This window comes from Eutrigla gurnardus (assembly GCF_963514095.1).
Source record: "Eutrigla gurnardus genome assembly, chromosome: 9".
Classification (NCBI taxonomy): Eukaryota; Metazoa; Chordata; class Actinopteri; order Perciformes; family Triglidae; genus Eutrigla; species Eutrigla gurnardus.
Genome location: NC_139923.1, coordinates 16,326,552 through 16,346,294, shown reverse-complemented (window position 1 = coordinate 16,346,294; position 19,743 = coordinate 16,326,552). Strand labels below are relative to the sequence as shown.

Below are 19,743 nucleotides of genomic sequence, written 5' to 3'. Positions count from 1 at the left end.
AGGATACTGGGCAGGCCAGGAGAAGCGCGTGAACGCGCAATCTACAAGGCAAACCAAACCCGTCTGTACTAATGTGGGCATGCAAGACATTCAAACTGTTTGTTCTAAATCTGGACAAACAAAATGACAAGCTGTTCACGAAAGTATGAAAGCCCATTTCCGCCACTGTCGGAAAAGAAACTTTCTTACTACTACTACTACAACCCACTTTCTCATTATTTTCAGATACTAATTTGGAGAAACGTTTTTTCTGACAGCGGCAAAAATGGGCTTGCATACAAAAGGAATAGAATGTGAAATAGTTCAAAATGTTACTACATTTTTAAATAAATTTAAATAATCCTTTATTAGAAGGACATTTATTTAAGTTTAAGCTACAGGAAAGTGCAACAAGAAGCAAAACAGAACAATTATAATATGTAACTGTAAAGATATTATAAATAAGTAAACTTACAATGTAAATCTAAAAAAATATAATCATAGACAGACTGAGTGGTTGTTTATAATTAGTTGATGCATTGAATGGAATGTATTGCACTTTGAATTGCCTTTGGTGTTCACAATGTGCCTTTAGACCTTTATACATTTTTAAATCTGCTTATTACAACTGTGTGTTTTCCACTTTGTTGAGCCAATATTTCTGCAGAGAAAAGTAGATATGTGATCACTACATGTAATGTTGCATCATATCTTTATACAGATGTGTCCAGGGAGTCTGAGAAAGACTTAAAGTGTTCACGTATACATATTTTACTTCACTACATTTATTTGACAACTAAAGTTTTTTCGCCAATGAAGGTTTCCATATACAAAACATGTGATGCTTTTATGAAATATGAAGCAATTCTAGATCACGCAAGACAGTAGAAGCATAGCATTAACCTGACCAGCTGCATTCTTTAATAATAATAATAACAATCTGAAACATCATGAAAATAACTCTGAAATGGGTCACTCTGCATAATAAGCACTTGCTGCATTTTGTTATTGATAATTTTACTTGGTTAAAATATTTGAATATTGCTTCCATCACTGTTAATGCCCTTTTCAGTTTAATTGCATTGCAGCCATACCTCCTAGCATTACTATTCTTTTCTCGGGTATTACAGACAGTATTTTGTGTTGCTTTGACATATGTTTGTTACAGCGTTCTTTACGTTAATGCCTGTATAACAATAAAAAAAATCCACATTCACGCTGATGATAAATTATGAGACCACACTTCAAAGCTTAATGGAGAAGACAGCTGACACCAGCAGGAAGGGAACAGACGTGCAGAGCACAGTGATTGTGTGCATGTTACAGTTATTGAAAAGCACTGAGAGCAGTCACCGTGTCTTTTACTGACATGGCGCTTCTCATGAGGGATAATGACTTCTTGAGAGGAAATCCCCTCCTCTCCTGCTGCCTTCGGGTGCTGTTGGAAATGTTCTAATCATAATTAAAAGCCAAGTTCACATGAAAAACACAGGTAAGTGGCAGTATAACTGTAAAATTATGTTTTTTCCCCATCTGTGAGCATAATGTTTACGATTCCCAAGTTTGTGCAGGCTTAAATGTTTGCTTCTCTGGAGAGTCTTTTCCTAGAATAAAAGTCCAGTGATGGAAGCAACAGCTTGTTCAGGCAGCAGGCACAATAGATTGTTCAGACAGGTGACATTCACAACTTGAGAACTTGGATAAAAGAGTTTAGGAGGAGAACCTGAAGGCAACATGCATATGGGAAGAGGAGGAGGAGCTGAGCCAGAAGTTGAGGGAATGACTCAATTTTTTTTTACACATTCCAAGCATTGTTTCCTCCTCCTCCTTGCCCCAGTCCAGGGCACCAAGGCCAAGGATTTTCCAGGGCTGGGAGAGATGGAGCGGATGATGGATCAAGAAAGAGGAAGGATGACTCCCATTTTCCGCTATTGCCTTTTTAAGAGTACTGATTCTCTCATTCTCCAGCTGAATAAATACGAGTTAGAGCTGTATTGTTGTATAGTTTCTGGGGTTTGTATAACTTGCCTGCACCTCATCTACAGGAGAGTCATGCTTGTCTTTACAGATGAAGACAGCAGACACAATGAAGCTAACGTCATTTGGAAACTGCTCATTTGAGGAAGTCTACTTTTTGATTGAATGCTTGGGCAGCTCCCCCAGTGTCTGGATAGACAAATCATTGTTGAAATAACTGAATGATGGGCAAAACATTTATTTTTCCTGGAGAGCATGCAATTTGACACCGTTTTGCTCAATATCGCATGAAAAAAATCAAATCAGACACAGCCCTTTTGAACATAATGAATAAACAACGCTCTGAGGAAAATTAAATTTCATGAACATTAAGCAGAGACAGCTGTGGAGTCGTTTGTTGAATCTGTGCCTGAAATGTCGTCAAAAACAGTCACTGTTTCAGCAAAGATTATCCAGGACACACCACCATATAAAATCGGAGAAAGTGAGAGAGAGAGAGAGAGAGAGAGAGAGAGAGAGAGAGAGAGAGAGAGAGAGAGAGAGACAGGGCGGTATGAGCAAGGGCTGACTGGAATAGACGTTTCAAGTGACTCACATTAGTGACAGAGTTGAAAATAGGGACACTGTCCTTGATGATGGAATAGAAGAAAAACAATTCTCCATGAAAAATGAAATGTTCTTTTTTCCCAGGAGTATAAGACTCAGCTAGAAGAACAATCAACAAAACATCATGTCCTTGTTCAAAAGTCTGCTCCACTTGTCAAATCTAAGAACTCACTGCCTCCAGACATGTTGAGAAACCGATGCAGCATTCGAGAGACATTCTACCAGAAGACATGGCTCTTTTTTCCCAGCAAGGGTCTGTCTGATTTCAGTATCTTTAAGCAAACCAGGATGACAACCAAGACACCAGCTGCAGGGAAGCTGTTCTCCAGCTGTGTGATATCTGACCGAAATGTCCTGTTAGGAAAAAAAGAAGGAGGTATAACACACTTCTGCTACCTCACAAGAGTCACTGTTGTGTTCAGAATCGGGTACGCTTGTTTTGGGAGGGACTTCCTACAAAGTATGAAACACATTTATTTAATGCAACAAACTTTATTAGAGTAGGGGTCTCCAAACTTTTTTTTTATTGAGGATGCAAATGATGGTGAGGGAGTTGAGGCTGAGGATGCATCACCTAACAGAGCTTAAAGGAAAAGGACAGGCACTGCTTATAAAACAGTATGTAGAGTAGGTTTCCTTGCAGTATAACTAGCCATAAAAACATTCAGTGTAAGTTAGTGCTGGATGAATCGTGAGCAAGACACTTGGGAATCTTTACAGGAGAGTGAAATCCTCATTCCTCCTTATGCATGCATAAATTAAATTACTTTATAATTCACGTGAAAATGTCACATTTCAACACACTATATTATATAATTTTATAAATTTGTTTGTTGAATATGTTTCTACAAAAATGCATGCTGTCCATCTGAGTGTACATGTACTTATATCTTTATTAAATATGGGTTGAAAAAAAATAAAGTTCAAACCTGGTTTTTCATGCCTAAAGATTAATTAAGACACTTAGTAAAAAAATCCTGGTAAATCCCTAAGAAATCCTGTGTATGTAATGTATCAGCTGTGTCTATTGACCCAAAGCTATCATGGGTCGTAGAGTAATGGACACAATATGCTAGTTTTATTGGTACAAATGGTTCCCCTCTGTAGGTACTTTTTAATGATAAAGCACAACGTTAAAATTTATAGCAAATGATATCGCTGACCTCCTGACCCCACTGAGTATCACTGTAGGCTATTAGAAGACTAACGTTTTGAAGCCAGCTGCATCTTCATCAGAGTGAACTGCTTATTGCCTTCAATCCTTGTGTTACTTTGGGCCTAATGTCTGAGGTCCAGTTAGAAGGCTCTACTGAGAATCCTAAAAACTCTTTCACTGAATCTGGATCTGTTTGAAGAGGAACTTTAAGATGAACAGGGTTTAAATGATAGAGGCATTGGCCCCGGTTACAACGGGCCCCAGTGTGTGCTGTACGCACACTCACACACTCACACCATTAAGTGCCAAAGAAATATAATTTATTTTCTGTTCTTTTCTATCCGGTCTTTTCTCAATACCACTCTTATGTTTGAAAGGCATGGTTGCTCTCTTGGCTCTCTTTAGCTTTGCAGCTAAACTACTGTATACTGTATACTACTGTAAAACATATCATTTCATCACATGATTACAGAGACACTTGGCATTGGACAACATCAACATCCAGATCACCCAGCTATTATAGTATTTTTGTATGACCAAAATGAATAAAAAATGACAACAAAAAAATACATCCTGTAATAGAATACTCTTTTAAATATAGTTGTATTGTGTGCATAGAATAAGCACATCATTTTGCTATAGATTTTTTTAGAAGAAAAAAAAAGAGTACAGCAAGCAACAACTTTGTAGATTTAACTTAGATTTTGGATCTCTGAGGTGGCAACATCAATTACATGTTAGGGCCCGTTCTCTGCCTGCCACATTGCTGGAGTGTCTGCTCTCTCCAAGCCCCCCAGTGCAAAGCATTTGATTGTGCAAAACGAAACCATTCTGGACATTGAGACCGCTGAGTGCCAATTCAGCACATGCCACCTGACTCATCCTCTCTGCTCTGAGTCACTCCCTCCACTCCTCTGGTCCAGGATCTGTGGCTCTTTGTTGGAGCTGGCTCCTCTCTCCTAAGGCAAACCTGCCAACCCATGAGCAGGAAGCTCTTTTTATTTATTTTTGTGTAGACAAATACTGGGGCCAAATCCCAATGTTCCCTCTAAGGTCTAAACCCGCAGGGACTTAACTGACGTCACCTGGTAAATGGTTGAGTGTGAGTGGCTGTGAGGGCTTGAAATCTTAAATACAAATGGGACAGCACTCGGCATGTCACTTTACTTTTTACATAAAATATATAATTTAAGTGTTGGTTTTTATTGTATTGAATTTATTTTTTATTGTGTTGTATTTATTTGATGTTTTATAGCCTGCTCTCAACATCTTCATTGTCAAATAATTGATTTACTTGTATAGTTAAAACCGCTTCAATAAGCTAAATTAAAATAACTGGTTGATGATTAAACCGATGTTTAATATAATCATAATAATTATGTTTCTGTTTTACATTCTGTTCTGTTTCTGTTTAATTCTGTTTAAGTTTCTGCTTAAAGGTAATATTCCACACGTGCCTTCCTCTTTGTTCACCTTATTTTTCTTTTATTCCTCCGGGCTTCCCCTGCTACCCCGTGTTTCACCTTGCAGCGCTATGAACTGTGGGTAATTTCCTCAGGCTAGTCAGCATCGATGCTGACTTACGGAAAGTGGGCATAAAGGGCTCACAAAGTCCACAAGCGAGCCCTCACGCACTTCACGATGTGACCGTGGGACAGCCCTAAGGCCTCAGGCACATAATGGGAACGCCTTCAAAGTCCGTGAGTCCGTGAGGGGGGGACATTGGGATTGGGCCTGGGTGTGATGATGGTGTGGCGAAGAGGACAATCCAAAGGGAAGAACTGCACAGGCACACTGCTTCCAACAATCCTGTCACGTCTTCTAACAGATTTACGGAGATCGATTAGTCGCTTGGAGATGGGTGAAATGGGTCAACCCATCATCAACATGATGACATAAACTATGATAATAAGACGTTACTCTTCACCATTTCCTCCCCTTTCCCCCCCTTTTCCGTGTTGTTGTTTTTTTTTGCAGCCTTGGGGCAACATCAAAGCAAAAAAAAAAAAAAAAGCTGTAGCTAAGCTCATTATACAAATGAGCTTTGGGGGCTACTGCACACACCAAGCAGTTAACATGAGAAAGATGATCCCAGAAGTTAGAAGGTAAACAACTCTAATAAGGTAGTGAGTTTGACTGGTCACAGAAGAAAAGGTCCCGTGGTACATCAAACCCACACAAGAGCTACTGGAGCATTTCTCTAAATTTAGCATTTTTAGCCGCAGCAGCAGCATTTCAAAGCTGCTCGTCTATGCTGAGTTATCTCAACAATTGAATTGATTGCCATAATTATTTCAGCGAGTTTATAATGAGGTTGACTTCTTTTTTTTTATTGAATTATTTCTCAACAACTTTTTCATCACAATCGGTACAGATATTCATGGTACCCAGAGGAAGAAGTTTAATGATTTTGGTGAATGTCTGCGTCGAACCACCAACAGGCCAACATTTTCTTTTATCCTTTGGAGAACCTCGATGCCAACAAGATTGATGCAAAATTCTGTACAAATATTCGTGGTTGTCAGATGATGAGTCGTGCTGATTTTCGTGATCTCCTGATGTTTCCTCTACTGTCACTTTGAGGTTAAAAGTTCTGGTTTAGAGGAAAATATCAACAACTATTGGGTGGATCGCCACTAAATTTGCTAGGCTACACACATTCACATCAGGTCACCATTTTAATTTGCTGAAATCTTTGGTTTTTTGGTTCATAATATTGCAAGAGTATAGTGACATTCCATCTAGTTTAGTGTTAATTTGCATGTATACGTGTTAAACCTCAGCATGTTAAGATTTTCATTGTGGACATGTGACCATGCTGATAATATCATTTATCTCAAAGCATTGCTGTGCATACAAGAACAGCATTACAGGGCCACAACTGTAGATGTACAGTGACCCTGTCTTGTTATAGTTGCCGCTCACAAACAAATCTATTGCTTGTTTCACTTTGACAGTTACAATTATATTACTGCCAAAACAAACTGGCAGTGAATCAGCTTCCAGGTTGTAAAAAAATCCAAACCTTCAAATTATCAAAGTCCTCTCCACACTGCATCACATGGTACATGAGCGCTTAGCTCCGAGGAGCTTTACAACGTGCACATCAAACTGAAACCGATTCCCCCCCCAATGTCCACGCAATCAGTATCATAGCAGTCAGCAATTGCATATAAGTAGCTCACTGTATAAACAGACCTATCCCGAGGGAACAGAACATCTGTTAGGGGCATTGTCGGATATAAACCTGTGACACATGCAGCCATTGTGGACAGGAAGTCTCAGCTGGTAAAGAGGAAATAGGCACCCATGCATGGAAACAGGAAGGGCTCATAATATCAAGTGAAAAAGAAATACTGTACTAAGCAACTTGATACTTGGGATCCAGGCTAATTGGCAAGCTCCTGATAAGACAAATGGGAACATTCATTATAAATTTCCAAACCAATCATAATGTAAATCTATTAAAAAGGATTTATAGCAGTCATCTACAGGCATTTTCGTTCCTCATTTAAAGGCTATGAGTGGGAAAATCCTCCAGCATGATACAGTAGGTTATTGTTTCCCAAAGCTGTGTGCGGCTCAGTGGCTGTGACTGAGCCACAGAGTGCAAAGTCATCTGTGTCTCTTTCTCCAGATTCCGGTAAATTACAGCAAATCCATTCCAAATCTTTTCGACTCCAAATCGACTGTAAGTAATAAGCTTTGGCGCTGACGGCACAATCCAAACAGTGAGCAGGTTCGACTCATGGTTCTTTTTTATACAGTGGACTGCAAAGCTAGGCTGTTAAAAGTCAACCATTCTTAAAGTGTGATGAACCACAAATTGAAAATGCATTTATTTTGACAAATAACTGTCTATTTTAACATTTTCTATCGTTCATTTTTGACATGTCTTTCTTTCTGAATATGATGAAACCTTGTCGCAATGGTACTTTGTGTCCACACTTGATTTTAATGTCAGTATGCCAACATATTTCCAGCATATCATGAACCTAACCAGAACAAACAGACTGCTCAAATGTAAATATGTTTATTGAAAACACAGACTTTTTCACACAGAAAAAACAAATAAAAAAATGGCACATTTTAAAGTAAAGTCCGCTCAAATCTATTCCTTGGATATGGTAAATACAAAGCCGCTGACACATTTTCTTTGATCAGAACATCTTTGATAATGTGTAGATATTGTTGTGGAAGTGTTTGCTATGAATGGACAGTGAAGAACAGGAGCAACGAGTGACATAAAACTGCTTCCTGTCCTACCATTTAATTATTTTATAAAACAAACTACAGCTACGTTAAAGTATGAACAGGTTTTTTTTAATGTAAAACAATAATAAATAAATATGAGATGCTACATCACCTTCACCTACATCTCCTTAGCAGAGTAATAAAAGTTTTAAAATCAACTGGGATGACAGATCGACAGGAAGATTCACCGCTGGCGAGCAGTCTCTACTGAATGTTGTGGTGAATCTCAATCCATCAAAACCATAATGGGATCTGGTCCAATTATCTGGGGGAAAGGCATTACAGCAAAAAACATGTTAGACATTATAAATTCACAGCTAACCCCCCCCCCCCCCCCCCCCCAAAAAAAAAAATCATACTATGGTGAAACATTTAAAAAAAACGCCACAACAGCTAATAAATGGACCTTGAAGTGAAACAGCCTGTCAATTAGACTAATTGACCTACCTTGGTCTGACTGAAAGCAATTTTAAGGCCTCATTTTAGGCATTACATTTGACTGACAAGGCAATTTATCAAAAATAAATAAGTTATTGGAATAATCAATAATGTAAAGTCATGAGTTGCAACTCTATATTCCACTAAAGTCATCACAACCAAAGCAGCTTTTACCTGTCCAAACGGTTGACCACGTCTCTCACAGTGTTGATGAGACTCTCGTGTTCCTGGGGGCTGCTGACAATGATGCTGTGGAGCTTCTTCATGTAGGAGTCAATGCTGTCAAGAGTGGGCGTCTCTCCACTGGCTGTGGGACAACAAGTATGTGATGTCAGTACAAAAAGTTGCTTTTAAAGTGAATGAGAACACAAACCTTTAAAAGGATCAACTTTATCAGCTGCCAAATGTGTCACTAAAATGGCACTCGGCAGCAATATTGGGGTCGGCCTTTTATGTTGTATTTCATTTTAATAAATGATGCTTAAATGTTTTGAAGTGTCATTTATTTCTGATTACATTAACCAGCCTTTACAGCAATGGAGGTTTTATGTTCAGCTAAGTGACGGCAGGGTTGACCATCGAACACCAAGGGCACAAATTATGAGATGAAAAGACCAATCCAAATACAAAGGATCCGAGCCAACAATACCAGCCACTACATCTCATTACTGATGCTTTTGCTGCAAGTAACATCATCCCACGGCTGGATCTAATCATTTAAATGTGTGTCAAAAACTACATAAAGTAAGTATTAATGTAAATGGCACAATTACTGAAAGAACCAATCAAATCAGACGCAAACATGCTTGCACTTGGAAGAAACTTTGACGTTAGCGGTTATTAATTTATTGAGATTTTCTCCTAAACTGAATGTGCCAAAGAGCTTCCCTGAGGAGTTTGAAATCATCTATTATCGCCGAGCTCTTATGAATACATTCCAGTTGGTGCCTCTGCTGCTGTGTGAGCAAGGAATTCAAATAGGTGTGGGGGGAAAACTGCAAGAGAAAAGCCTGTGGGGGTGAGCACAGCACAGGTCCTCTGTGTGTGCATAAAACAAGTGTGAACAAAGCAGAACCACATTCATTAAATTAAAATGAAGGTTCTAAAACAGCGAGTGGTCCGACTGTAAATATACATCTCACCAGGAGATACACTGGAGTTCAAACCACAATAAACAGAGTGGGTGTATGAAAACGCCTACATTATTATTCATGTCTCACCAGCTTCAACTCTGACTCTGGAGCTAATCGTTTACTACAGCGTTTGTGTCTAGGGATGGATTACTGGAACGGGATATCAAGTCAATAACACCAAGCCCAACAGTCACATCGCACACGTTCCGAAACAACAGCAAAGCTAGTATTTGATTTTATTTTCCCACACACAGCAGAATGTTGATTAAAAAAAGGAGTATATTTCATTTCAATTCAAGAACGAATGGTCTACACTGTTATATATATATATATATGTAATAGATGTATCAGCAAATATCTGATTAATTTAAGATGCTGCAAAAATGTCCAATTTAAAATTGTATCTGCTAAACTCTTGAGTCATTTAACATCTTTGTTATTGAAACTAAATCATTCTGTCTCAAGAATTTCCCTTGCAAGTGGACTACAGATGACTCATCGGAAGACTAAGACTTGCTTTGGTTGTGTGTTTGGAACTGGGATCAACACTGAATGAAGTACTTGTGGTTCTCACCTGGCAGAGGCACGGAGGAAAAGCTGGAGGTGAGCGCCTGGCGCAGGGTCTCCAGGTGTTGGTGGAGGAGCCCGTTCCGCCCCCTCTCTTGCATCACGTCGCCTTCCAGCCTCTCTACTGCGCCGCGCATGCTCTCCACATGTTTCTGCAGCGCTGCGTTGCGCTCCTCATACTCCATGTTGGTCTTACGCAGCTGCCGCATCTCTGCTTCGCGAGCTGTTGAGGAATACGCAGATCAGCTTAAACAACGGCAGATAAGAGAACTACGGAGAGGCTATTAAGCAGGATACGTCAGTTGGTGTCATCATGAATTTTTTATTTGCTCAGAGAGGTGTGTAGGGCATGACTGTTTGCCGGACTGTGGAACTATTCTGGGACGATGGAGCACTGTGAAACTAAGTTCTCATGAGGTAGCAGAGGAATGTGTTCACAAACACTGAAACAAATGGAGACTTACAGAAGTCACAGTATTTCTCAACGAGACAGCAGACTCTGTTCAAGCTCTTTACCTTTGCTGTGGTTGAGAAACTCCTCTGTGAAGATCGGTATGTCGAACACAGTCCTGTCCTTCCCTTCTGCATCCTTCTGTTGACAGCCAGAGACAGAGATAAGCTGAACAGTGGAAACATGTGGCCACACAGACTGACAGCGAGAGCTGGTCATTTATCAGTCTAGGGCAGTAGGTGGGTGGGTAATTGATTTCATACCTGGCCAAAGGGGAAATACAGTGATAGAGTTCAAGAAATGAGGAAGGGGGAGTAATTTCATCAACAATGCTGCTAAAATATCAAAGGCATTGAAATGGGTCTCGTAATAGCAGCACAAGATACAGCACAAGTTTGTCTTCTTTTCTCCTTCCTCTGAAAGGATGCATCATAATTTTCTCTGATCAAATGTATCCCGAATCCCGTGTCATTTGAAATCTAGTGGGGAAACACTGGTATCCCCACAGGAATGTTGATTCCGCTACAGTGACCTTGACCATAACCCTTCAGGAGAATGCTAATACGACTCACAGAGGAAAACCTCCTCATAATTATATGCAGAACTTAATAAATTACAGACTTAGTATAAGCCAAGTGCTTGGATTACGAGCACAAACACAACAACAAAACCACTTAACCCAGCTTTAGCGATGCAACAATAAGTGCTTGATGGGTAGAGCAAGAGAAGGGCATGCACAACACAATTGCAGTTCCTTGGTGTAAAAAAATAGCAACACAGACTCTGCTATTGACTACATTGTATGTAATTTCCAGTAAATATCACAATACACGACTTGTATCTTCTGTCTAAAAACTCCAAACGTCAGAAGACAGCGTGATGCTGATGAGCACACAGCTGATAGGTACGCGGTTTGTTTATAGATGTAACACTGACTGTTAGGTCATGGGGTCAATCAATGCGGCTGAGTTCTTTGCCACCCATGGTTGTTAAATTAATCACCGTCCTAACCTTGCGTTTCATATCGGGACATTGTGTAGCTCCCACAATGCATTCAGTGTTCCCGAGGCAGAAGTTATAAGTATCATATTTGAAAATAGCTTTTCCTTTTCTTACCATTCATACACATATTACAATTAAGAATATATGTTGACAGGCTGATGTGATTAATTAGACGACATTGCGCTTTCCTTGCAGGAATTGTGGCAGAGTATTCACATCCCCATTAGCACCAACTTACTTTTTGTTTTACTATTGAACTCACTCTTTTCAGGTGAAAGAAGATCCCGATTGATTAGAGGACCGTCATCCTGTTTTCTAATGGTGGCTGTAACTCTTGTTGCAGGTTTTGTGCCAATATACTTTAATCATATCGCATGCCTTCAGCCAGCACTAAGTCGAGCAGAGCAGCAAAGAGGAGAATGTCTGAATACGCATTAATTAATATCACATTTATAGGAGTAGCCAATAAGACGTCACCGCCAAAAATTCTACTTTCCATCACGACGTTTCACTGTTACATGTCCGCTCTGCAGCCAACGCCCCGTTTCTTCACTTCATTAAATCCGATATTGAATTCTTGTGAGTGACTGTGAATGTGAAAGGGCACGAAGGAGTTACTGACCTCATGAAGAGCCTCGTTGGCTACCTGGTGCCCGACATCTGGAAAGGAAGGAAAGAATAAAGAAAGAGCACGGCAGATGAATCATGTTTCCCCAAGCACAGCGTGCCTTTACTACATCGGGAACTAATACAATGAAGTAAAGTCATCAAAAAAGTAAAATAAATCCAATGTCTGCACTCTATATTGTGAATCAACTGAAATGAGGCAGATCATCCCCTTAAGTCAAGATTTTTTTTGTTTGCCGAGGCAGAGCTGTTTATGTCATCAACATTATTGATATTCAAACTTGGATTTATTCACAGGACCAAAGTAGGAAGAGATAATGTGGACCATGTGTTGTGGGAGACATAGTAACGGCTCCTTGGCCTCAAGCCGAACTATAACTCATAACCTGAAACTAGTATGAACTCAAAAACTATCCCTTTTCCTTGCCACATTTCCATTGACTGAGCAAGGAAAATAATGAGTTCCAACACCAAATAATGGAATATATTCAAATTATGTAGATAACATTGCAGAAGGTTGGGAAATGATTTCTGATTCTTGTCAGCCTCATTTTATTTTTATTTTTTTAAATACACCGACATCTTGTTTGAAATTTAAGCAGGTACACATGAGCATTTAAAGGAGATTCCCAACAAGACTGACGTCGTCTACGTTAAGCCACAAAGCAACTTTAGAAGCTCATTTAATGGTTTACTAATGGGCATCTTTATGGTCAAAACCAAAATGTTCAAACTAGTGCTCAAATTAAAGATTCCAATTCCTCCATGTATATCTTTCGGATAACTAAATGCATTTACAGACACATAAGCACAGAAGGCAACTGGCAGCTTGTTGCATTGTATGACATTCACTGCAGATCCATGTTAATGTTAGTCAACCTCTAAACATGAAGTATTTGACATGCCTGCTAAGCAGATCTCACCTCCCCTGTGCCGCTTGCCCTTCTGCTTCTCCTGGACCTTCCTAGTGAAATGTTTGTAGGCCTCTGTCTTCTGGTACTTTTCCAGCTCCCGCATGTAACGCTCCTTATCTCGCTCCGCCTCATCCAAGTACCGCTGCAGAGAGAAGACAGAAAGGTGAGAAGATTCACACAAAGAGAAAAAATAAGTTTGGCTTAACAGGATGAAGGTGGGTGAGATGGCATGATGAGTGGAAGGAATTATTTTCATTATTATTATTATTTCAATTATTAGGTTTCTAAAAGAAAGAATGATATTTTTGACATAAAAATGAAAACCATATTTTGGTTAGGCCATCCAAGTTGTCCCTGGTTGAAGCACAGTGGTATGACGCATATGTTTGCAATGGATTAGCAAATTGTTATGGAACATCTGTAAACCTGTAATGATTAGGGATGCACCAATACAGATATTAGACTGATACTGACTAAAATATCTGAATCAGTGACAATTGGGCCAATCTATTGAATTCAATTCTATGATTAAATTTAACACATTATGTACTGGAATCAGCGTGAATGGTTGTTTGTCTCTACATGTCTCCCTGTGATAGACTGGCGTCCTGTCCAGGGTGTACCCTGCCTTCGCCCAATGACAGCTGGGATCGGCTCCAGCCCCCCCGTGACCCTAAATACAGGATAAGCGGTAGAAAATGGATGGATGGATGGATGTACTGGAATCTTAATTCCTGTTTAAATTTTGTTGCTGAATCATAAACAGCAATAGTAAATATATGTGTATGTCTTTATTTATTTTTTAATTTTTGTTTTACAAAGTTAAAAGGTGAGCCTGATGTTACCTTACAGACAAAATAAAGATCCCAGTCCCTTCTGTGACTTATTAATGAAACACTGTTATCCGATCGGTACTCAGTATTGGCATCAGGAGTGAAAAAGTCACATCGTGGATCCCTATTTATTAAGTCCTATCACTACAAGAAGCAACTTTATCTTTAGTAATCTCTTTCTCAAGGCAATTTGTAAAAGGATGTCAATCTACCAAACACAGTCATGTGTAAGTCAGTGTTTTGTCAGCTCGAAAGCACTGACACTCAAGAGGCTTTTGTTCTAACATTCTTTTTGTGCACAAGGAAAAAAATTAATGAAAGTCTTGGCTGGTTTGAGAGTGTTAAATGTAGCTGGGAATAGTCTTCGGTGTTGGCATGTTGCTGATTAATATTTCAGTCCAGTCATTTGAGGGCAATGTTGGTGCAATCACTAAAAGCCAAAAGTAATGAAAATGAAAAATCCACCAGCTTGTTAATCAAAAAATGAACATATCTTGCTCCTGGCTGCTCCTGCCTTTTGTCTGTTTATTGTCTTCCACATCTCTCTCGATCAACCTAGTTATTCCCTATTGTTGCAGTAATCAAGAACGTTTCAATCAAGTTCTTTTGCATCAGATGCCAACATTTATTAATTAATATTGACCAATTGCTGATAGCGTGTCTTAATCAGAGATAACACAGTACACACTGAACACTTTCAAGTTATTAAAATCAATCCAATGTATGTGCTTGATAACGGAATTGTTCTGCATTGCATTAACAAACATAGTAAAATAACAAACCCTCTTAGTAGAATCTTTTTGGCCTTGTCTCTGGCCCTCTAAATGTATCCTTGAGTGTGGTGTGTGTGAGCTATGGTGCTGCCTTTTCCTGAGTTACCTGGATGAACTGTATTCCGCTGAGCTTTTATTTTCATCTTCAATACATCTGTTGCACAGATTACATCAATAAATATCTCTTATTAGCCGTTTGCTCACAGTGCTTTTGCTGCACTCGCAGTGACGTGGTGAGTGTGGCTGTCATCGGCTCGCCACCGTTGTAACACCATGCACCACAGAGAGACTGTGACAATGCACTGAAGTGCTGAACAAAAGTTTGGACCAGACACCATATAGCCAATACTGATCAGTTAAATAATGCCTTGTTTGGCCCCGATACTGATCTTTGAGCATGGATCAGGACATCCCAACACTAAACTATATGAGTTTAAGCTTTTTTTATGTAATCTTCGAATAGCACACAAACTGGAAAGGAAGGAAAGGCAGAACTGTGACACATGATTCCTCACAGGTGTTTGCTTAATGTGTTAACCTGTCTGGAACTTCTTCACTGACCTGCTTCTCCTCGGGGGGCAGCTTGCTCCACTCGTTGCCCAGCATCCTCGTAATCTCTGGAAAGGGCACGTCTGGACGCTCCGCCCGTAGCTGCTCCCGTCTGTCGTTCATGAAGCGAACGTAGCCTGTAAGGGGGGCCTTGGGTGCATTGCTGTCTTTCATTGGCTTCTTTCTCTTCCTCCCCTTGGTCCAGTTGACACGTCGGGGCTTCTACAACGATAACAATAAACAAAACACATATGTTTTGAAGGTCCATGTAGCAATCCCCACACTAGCAGGAGTCATACTTGGAGTTTGCATTGGAAAAACTTGAAAATATGTCATTTTATGTCTGTGTGTTCAGTTCTTACCTCATCTCCATTTCTTTGGCTGTTGTTATCAGCATTGGCAGCCGGAGAGCCTGTCTGCTCTTCCATGACCTCTATGACTACAGGGGAGATCTGGAGAAAAACAGTGGGAGAAACATCTCAAATCAGTGTGGTAAGAGCTACAAATCTGAGTGGTGTTAATGATGTGAAAAGGTCAGTAGTTAGTTAAGGTAAGGCTTGTGCTATCTGGGGGAACAAGATGAAAAAAGGAGGTGACACCGATGAAGGTGGGTTAAGCATTTTGAGACATGGTTGGACTGAGGTGTTGAGCATTGTCACCAGGGATGCTGCCTAGCCAGGAAATAGAGCAGATTGTTACTTCTGCCGTGGTATCACCTTTGCTGCAATCTCCCCACAGTCTTCACTCCAAAATCCTCTTGACTAGCCATAATTTCCTCTAATAGAAATGTCCTGCTGTCATCAATCATTATCAAGCAAGTGAATGAAAAGACAAAGCACCCCAACTACCCAGGAGCTAATTTAGCCCATTTTCAACAGGAGGAAGTATAGCTTTGGAACTGCCTCTTAATTAGCGATAAGAAAAGAGCTCGCTGGAAAAACATTCTGTTCTCCAGCTGAACCTCTGTTCTAACTAAGTTTTAAAGAGAGTTTGTAGTCAAACATCAGAAAAACGGTTTACTTGTGTTAAATCTCAGCTTGACAGTAGAAATACAACTGTTTTGACTCTCAAGACAACTTCAAAAACATTAGGTAATTTGTTTATAAAGGGACTAAATTAATTGAAAGAACACCAATTTAAAATGCTGACTCAAGAGTACTTGTGGGCAAACAGCCCAGGTTTAGCTCCAAAAATAGGAACAACATCCTTGTGTTTTAACCTTCGACCTCTTCTAAACTGCTACGTGGGAAGCACGCCTCTGCATCCTGGATGCGGTTTTTGCCCCTGCCAATAAATAGTGTGGGAAAAGTCACAGAGGAATTAGCTGGTCTACCACCACAAGCCCTTTATGTGAATATGTGGGGAAGTCCCCCGACAGCAGCAGTTAAGGTGAGCTGGGGTTTTCTTTCAAAAACTGCTGTGATGCCTGAAGTCAGTTTCAAATGACTCACATAAATGCCATCATCACATAAACAGCCAGACAAGAGGATCCCTGTGTGCCACCTATTTTGGAAGCTCATTTGAGCAACACTATGACATTATTTTACATGCAGCTTTAGCTTCAAGATGCTGAGGCTTTGCTATGAACAACAACTCAAAAAGTAAACGAAGCATTAAAAATACTGCATTACTAGTGATTTGCTAAAACCTATGGCGCAGTGCCCTCGGCTGGGTGAGAGCACACAATGCATGATGAGACATTTGATCTTAGTTTTACCTGGACCAAATAACACTACAATTTCTGCTTTACCGTTGCTTTATAGTTTCACTTTTTACATGGGTTATTTCATATCAATAAATACGGTGTATACAATTGGTCACCTATATGACTACTGTATATTAAAAACTACCAAACTATAAATCCTAGAATAGGCCAACCTCGGTACAAGGGATCCAAGGCCAGCACAGACTCCAAAGCCAAGATTTTACAAACAAAGGTAGCTAAATGGCATTAGATACCACAATAGGTTGTTGAGTTAGGGTTTTTTGTTGTTTGTAATAATGTCAGCAGTGTGGGAAGCGTTGGCTAACGTTAACATTGTGTACAAGCTACATTGTTAGCAAAGGCTGTGGTGGACAGAATCTAATTTAAAGTCACGTTAGCAGCGTTTACGTTAAACTGACATTAAGATGACAACATTAAGATGTTGATGAAATCCATTCAAACCGTATGTCCAGCTGGTAAACAGCACCATTACTGGCTAGCGTCAATATGTTAACTAACACGAGCTAATGTCAACTTCAACAGCTGCCGTGCAAGAAATGCGGTCTTAAGCACCACGACTTATTGTTGCACGGCTGTCGAATGTCTGATATTCACGACGACTAACATTAACGTTATTAGAAAGGCAAAGGCACGTAGAAGTTATTATCAGAAACAATCGTCCAGCACTAGCATATTGGACTGATATGCTGCAGGGCTAGCTAGCCAGCGTTAGCACTCAGCAAGCTATTAACTAGCCGACGGGCAGCTAACCTTCTGCTTCATCTTACTCTAACTCGTCAGTATGCGATATGAAACATCATCAATTGAATAATTAATTAATAATTACGAAAACCATCGAGCGGAAACTAACCTTAGATAACGTAATCCGTAGCTGTACCTTTCCAAATGATTGTCCTAATCAAAACAATAGCTACAGCAGCAACTCCATAGAATCACACCACATAGACAGGCATGTCGCAAACGTAATATTTAGCCCTGCAAAATACTGATACTTCGGTCTGTATTTTTAATATTGTATCGGATTTGAGTTAATGCTTTGTTACAAAAGAGAATGCAATGGAATCACAAAAAAACTGAAATATATGGTGAAGAGATATAAAGAGAAATGTAATATGTTGACTACAGCTACCCAGTTTCTGATTCAGCCTATGAAAGGTTTGCACCAGGACCAGCATTATTATGAAAGTTAATTCAACATTATGCCCTTTCAAACATCAATGAGAACAAACAAAGAAAGGCACATTAATGTCATTACTATTACAGCAAACTGTTCTACATTTTCTAATTCTGTGGCCTCTCGTCGGCCACCGTTTTCTTCGTGTAGAAGAACCATGTCACATAGGGTGTTGCTTCACCCTACTGTTCGCTTTGCGTATTACATCTCTCAAATTTATTTCCAGAGTTAAATCCCTTGGGAAATTTCAAGCTTTGTTTATCAAGTAGGCTACACATCAGAGTTCGCACGAAGTATTGAACGGATGAGAGGATGAAACCTTTCATCCGATTTGGATTTACTCATGCAAAACGATGCGAGGAGCAAAGCACAACAACACACAACTCATCAATGATCTTTACAGGGATGACAACCCAGGAGTACAATCAACTTCTGCAAACAATAATATCCTCATATTGCACTGAGCAACCCCCATAAATTGAAATACAATTATATTCATATGAGAAAAATACACCGCTTGTGGAAGTAGTCCCTTTTTAGCACAGCTTCCTCTCTGTGGGCTTGTATAGAATTCAGTAACACATTACTGTCCTGTTGTGGACGGAATACACATGATTAATAATGAAGCTCCCAACCAATAACTTAAGACATAGAAAATGAGAGAGGGAGAGTGAGAAGACTAATACTCTAATTCCAAATCAGCAAATCAACACCCAGGCGGGAGTAACCTGACTGCAGCGGCAGTCTAATTGAAACTTTGATTGCAATCTCTTCGCAATTACCCAGAGTTAATCCAACCCAATTGTCAGGCCCATTACCCACACAGGTTGGGTACATCCAGAGTTCAGAAAAGAAAGCCACAAACAAAACCAAGACATTTAGCTCAGAGTGCTCCTCAAATTTCTTATTTCTTGAAGATAATCATATCAATTTCTGGGGATGTAAGAAATGGTTTCCCCAGAAATTCTCCAAGAGCAGTAGCAAACCTCTCAGTATTAACCAACCAAGTCTGAAGATGCTCAACCTGCATGTTAGATACTTTTCTTGGCCTCACCTTTCCACCAAATGTTATATAATTAGAATATATAAATGTGAAATATGTATGATGTCATATGGATTTATGAATTGACCTACGGTACAGCCTGACACATTTGTTGTCATTACAACATTATATTGACTACACAGCATGGATTTGTAATACTAATACTAACTAGTCAGTGAGGTTTAAATCAGAAAAACACCCATTACACAACCTGTTTTGTCTACTTCTCCTTGAAGTCACAGTATACATTTTCAAGAAAGCCTTTCAAATGATTCAGTTGCTGGTTACATATTAGCCTTAGGTGCTGAAGGTAACAGTGTTATAATAGTAGTTACAGCAAGCATGTAAAGAGAAGTAGAGTAACTGCCCTTAGTAAAATGTCTTGTGGCGGCATTGCATTCAGAGGCTGCTGTCGGTGGAAAAACTGACATCTTTTGCTCTTTCCATCTTTTGACTGTTGAACTTAAGAATGAAAATAGTGAGTCCTCAGGGGGCCGCATCAAAACCTGACATTTGGTATTGATGTTTTATATGGCTGAAAA

General features: G+C 39.7%; 1 protein-coding gene across 4 annotated transcripts; it reads right to left on the bottom strand.

The window, feature by feature from the left end:
• Positions 1-7,735: 7,735 nt before the first annotated feature.
• Positions 7,736-17,930, bottom strand: hmg20a (high mobility group 20A; the record flags this gene model as incomplete). Of its 4 annotated transcripts, none has more annotated exons than XM_084018307.1 (9): positions 17,863-17,930; positions 15,622-15,711; positions 15,272-15,481; positions 13,114-13,246; positions 12,186-12,223; positions 10,627-10,702; positions 10,118-10,333; positions 8,585-8,717; positions 7,736-8,237 (listed from the first exon to the last, which is right to left on the bottom strand). In XM_084018307.1, exons 2-9 carry the CDS (start codon positions 15,685-15,687, stop codon positions 8,234-8,236), a joined length of 876 nt encoding a protein of 291 aa, XP_083874433.1. In that variant the 5' UTR covers positions 15,688-15,711; positions 17,863-17,930. The 4 variants fall into 4 exon arrangements, with proteins under 4 accessions (XP_083874433.1, XP_083874436.1, XP_083874435.1 ...); XM_084018310.1 differs by having other exon boundaries at positions 10,627-10,699; XM_084018309.1 differs by having other exon boundaries at positions 17,836-17,921.
• Positions 17,931-19,743: the final 1,813 nt, after the last annotated feature.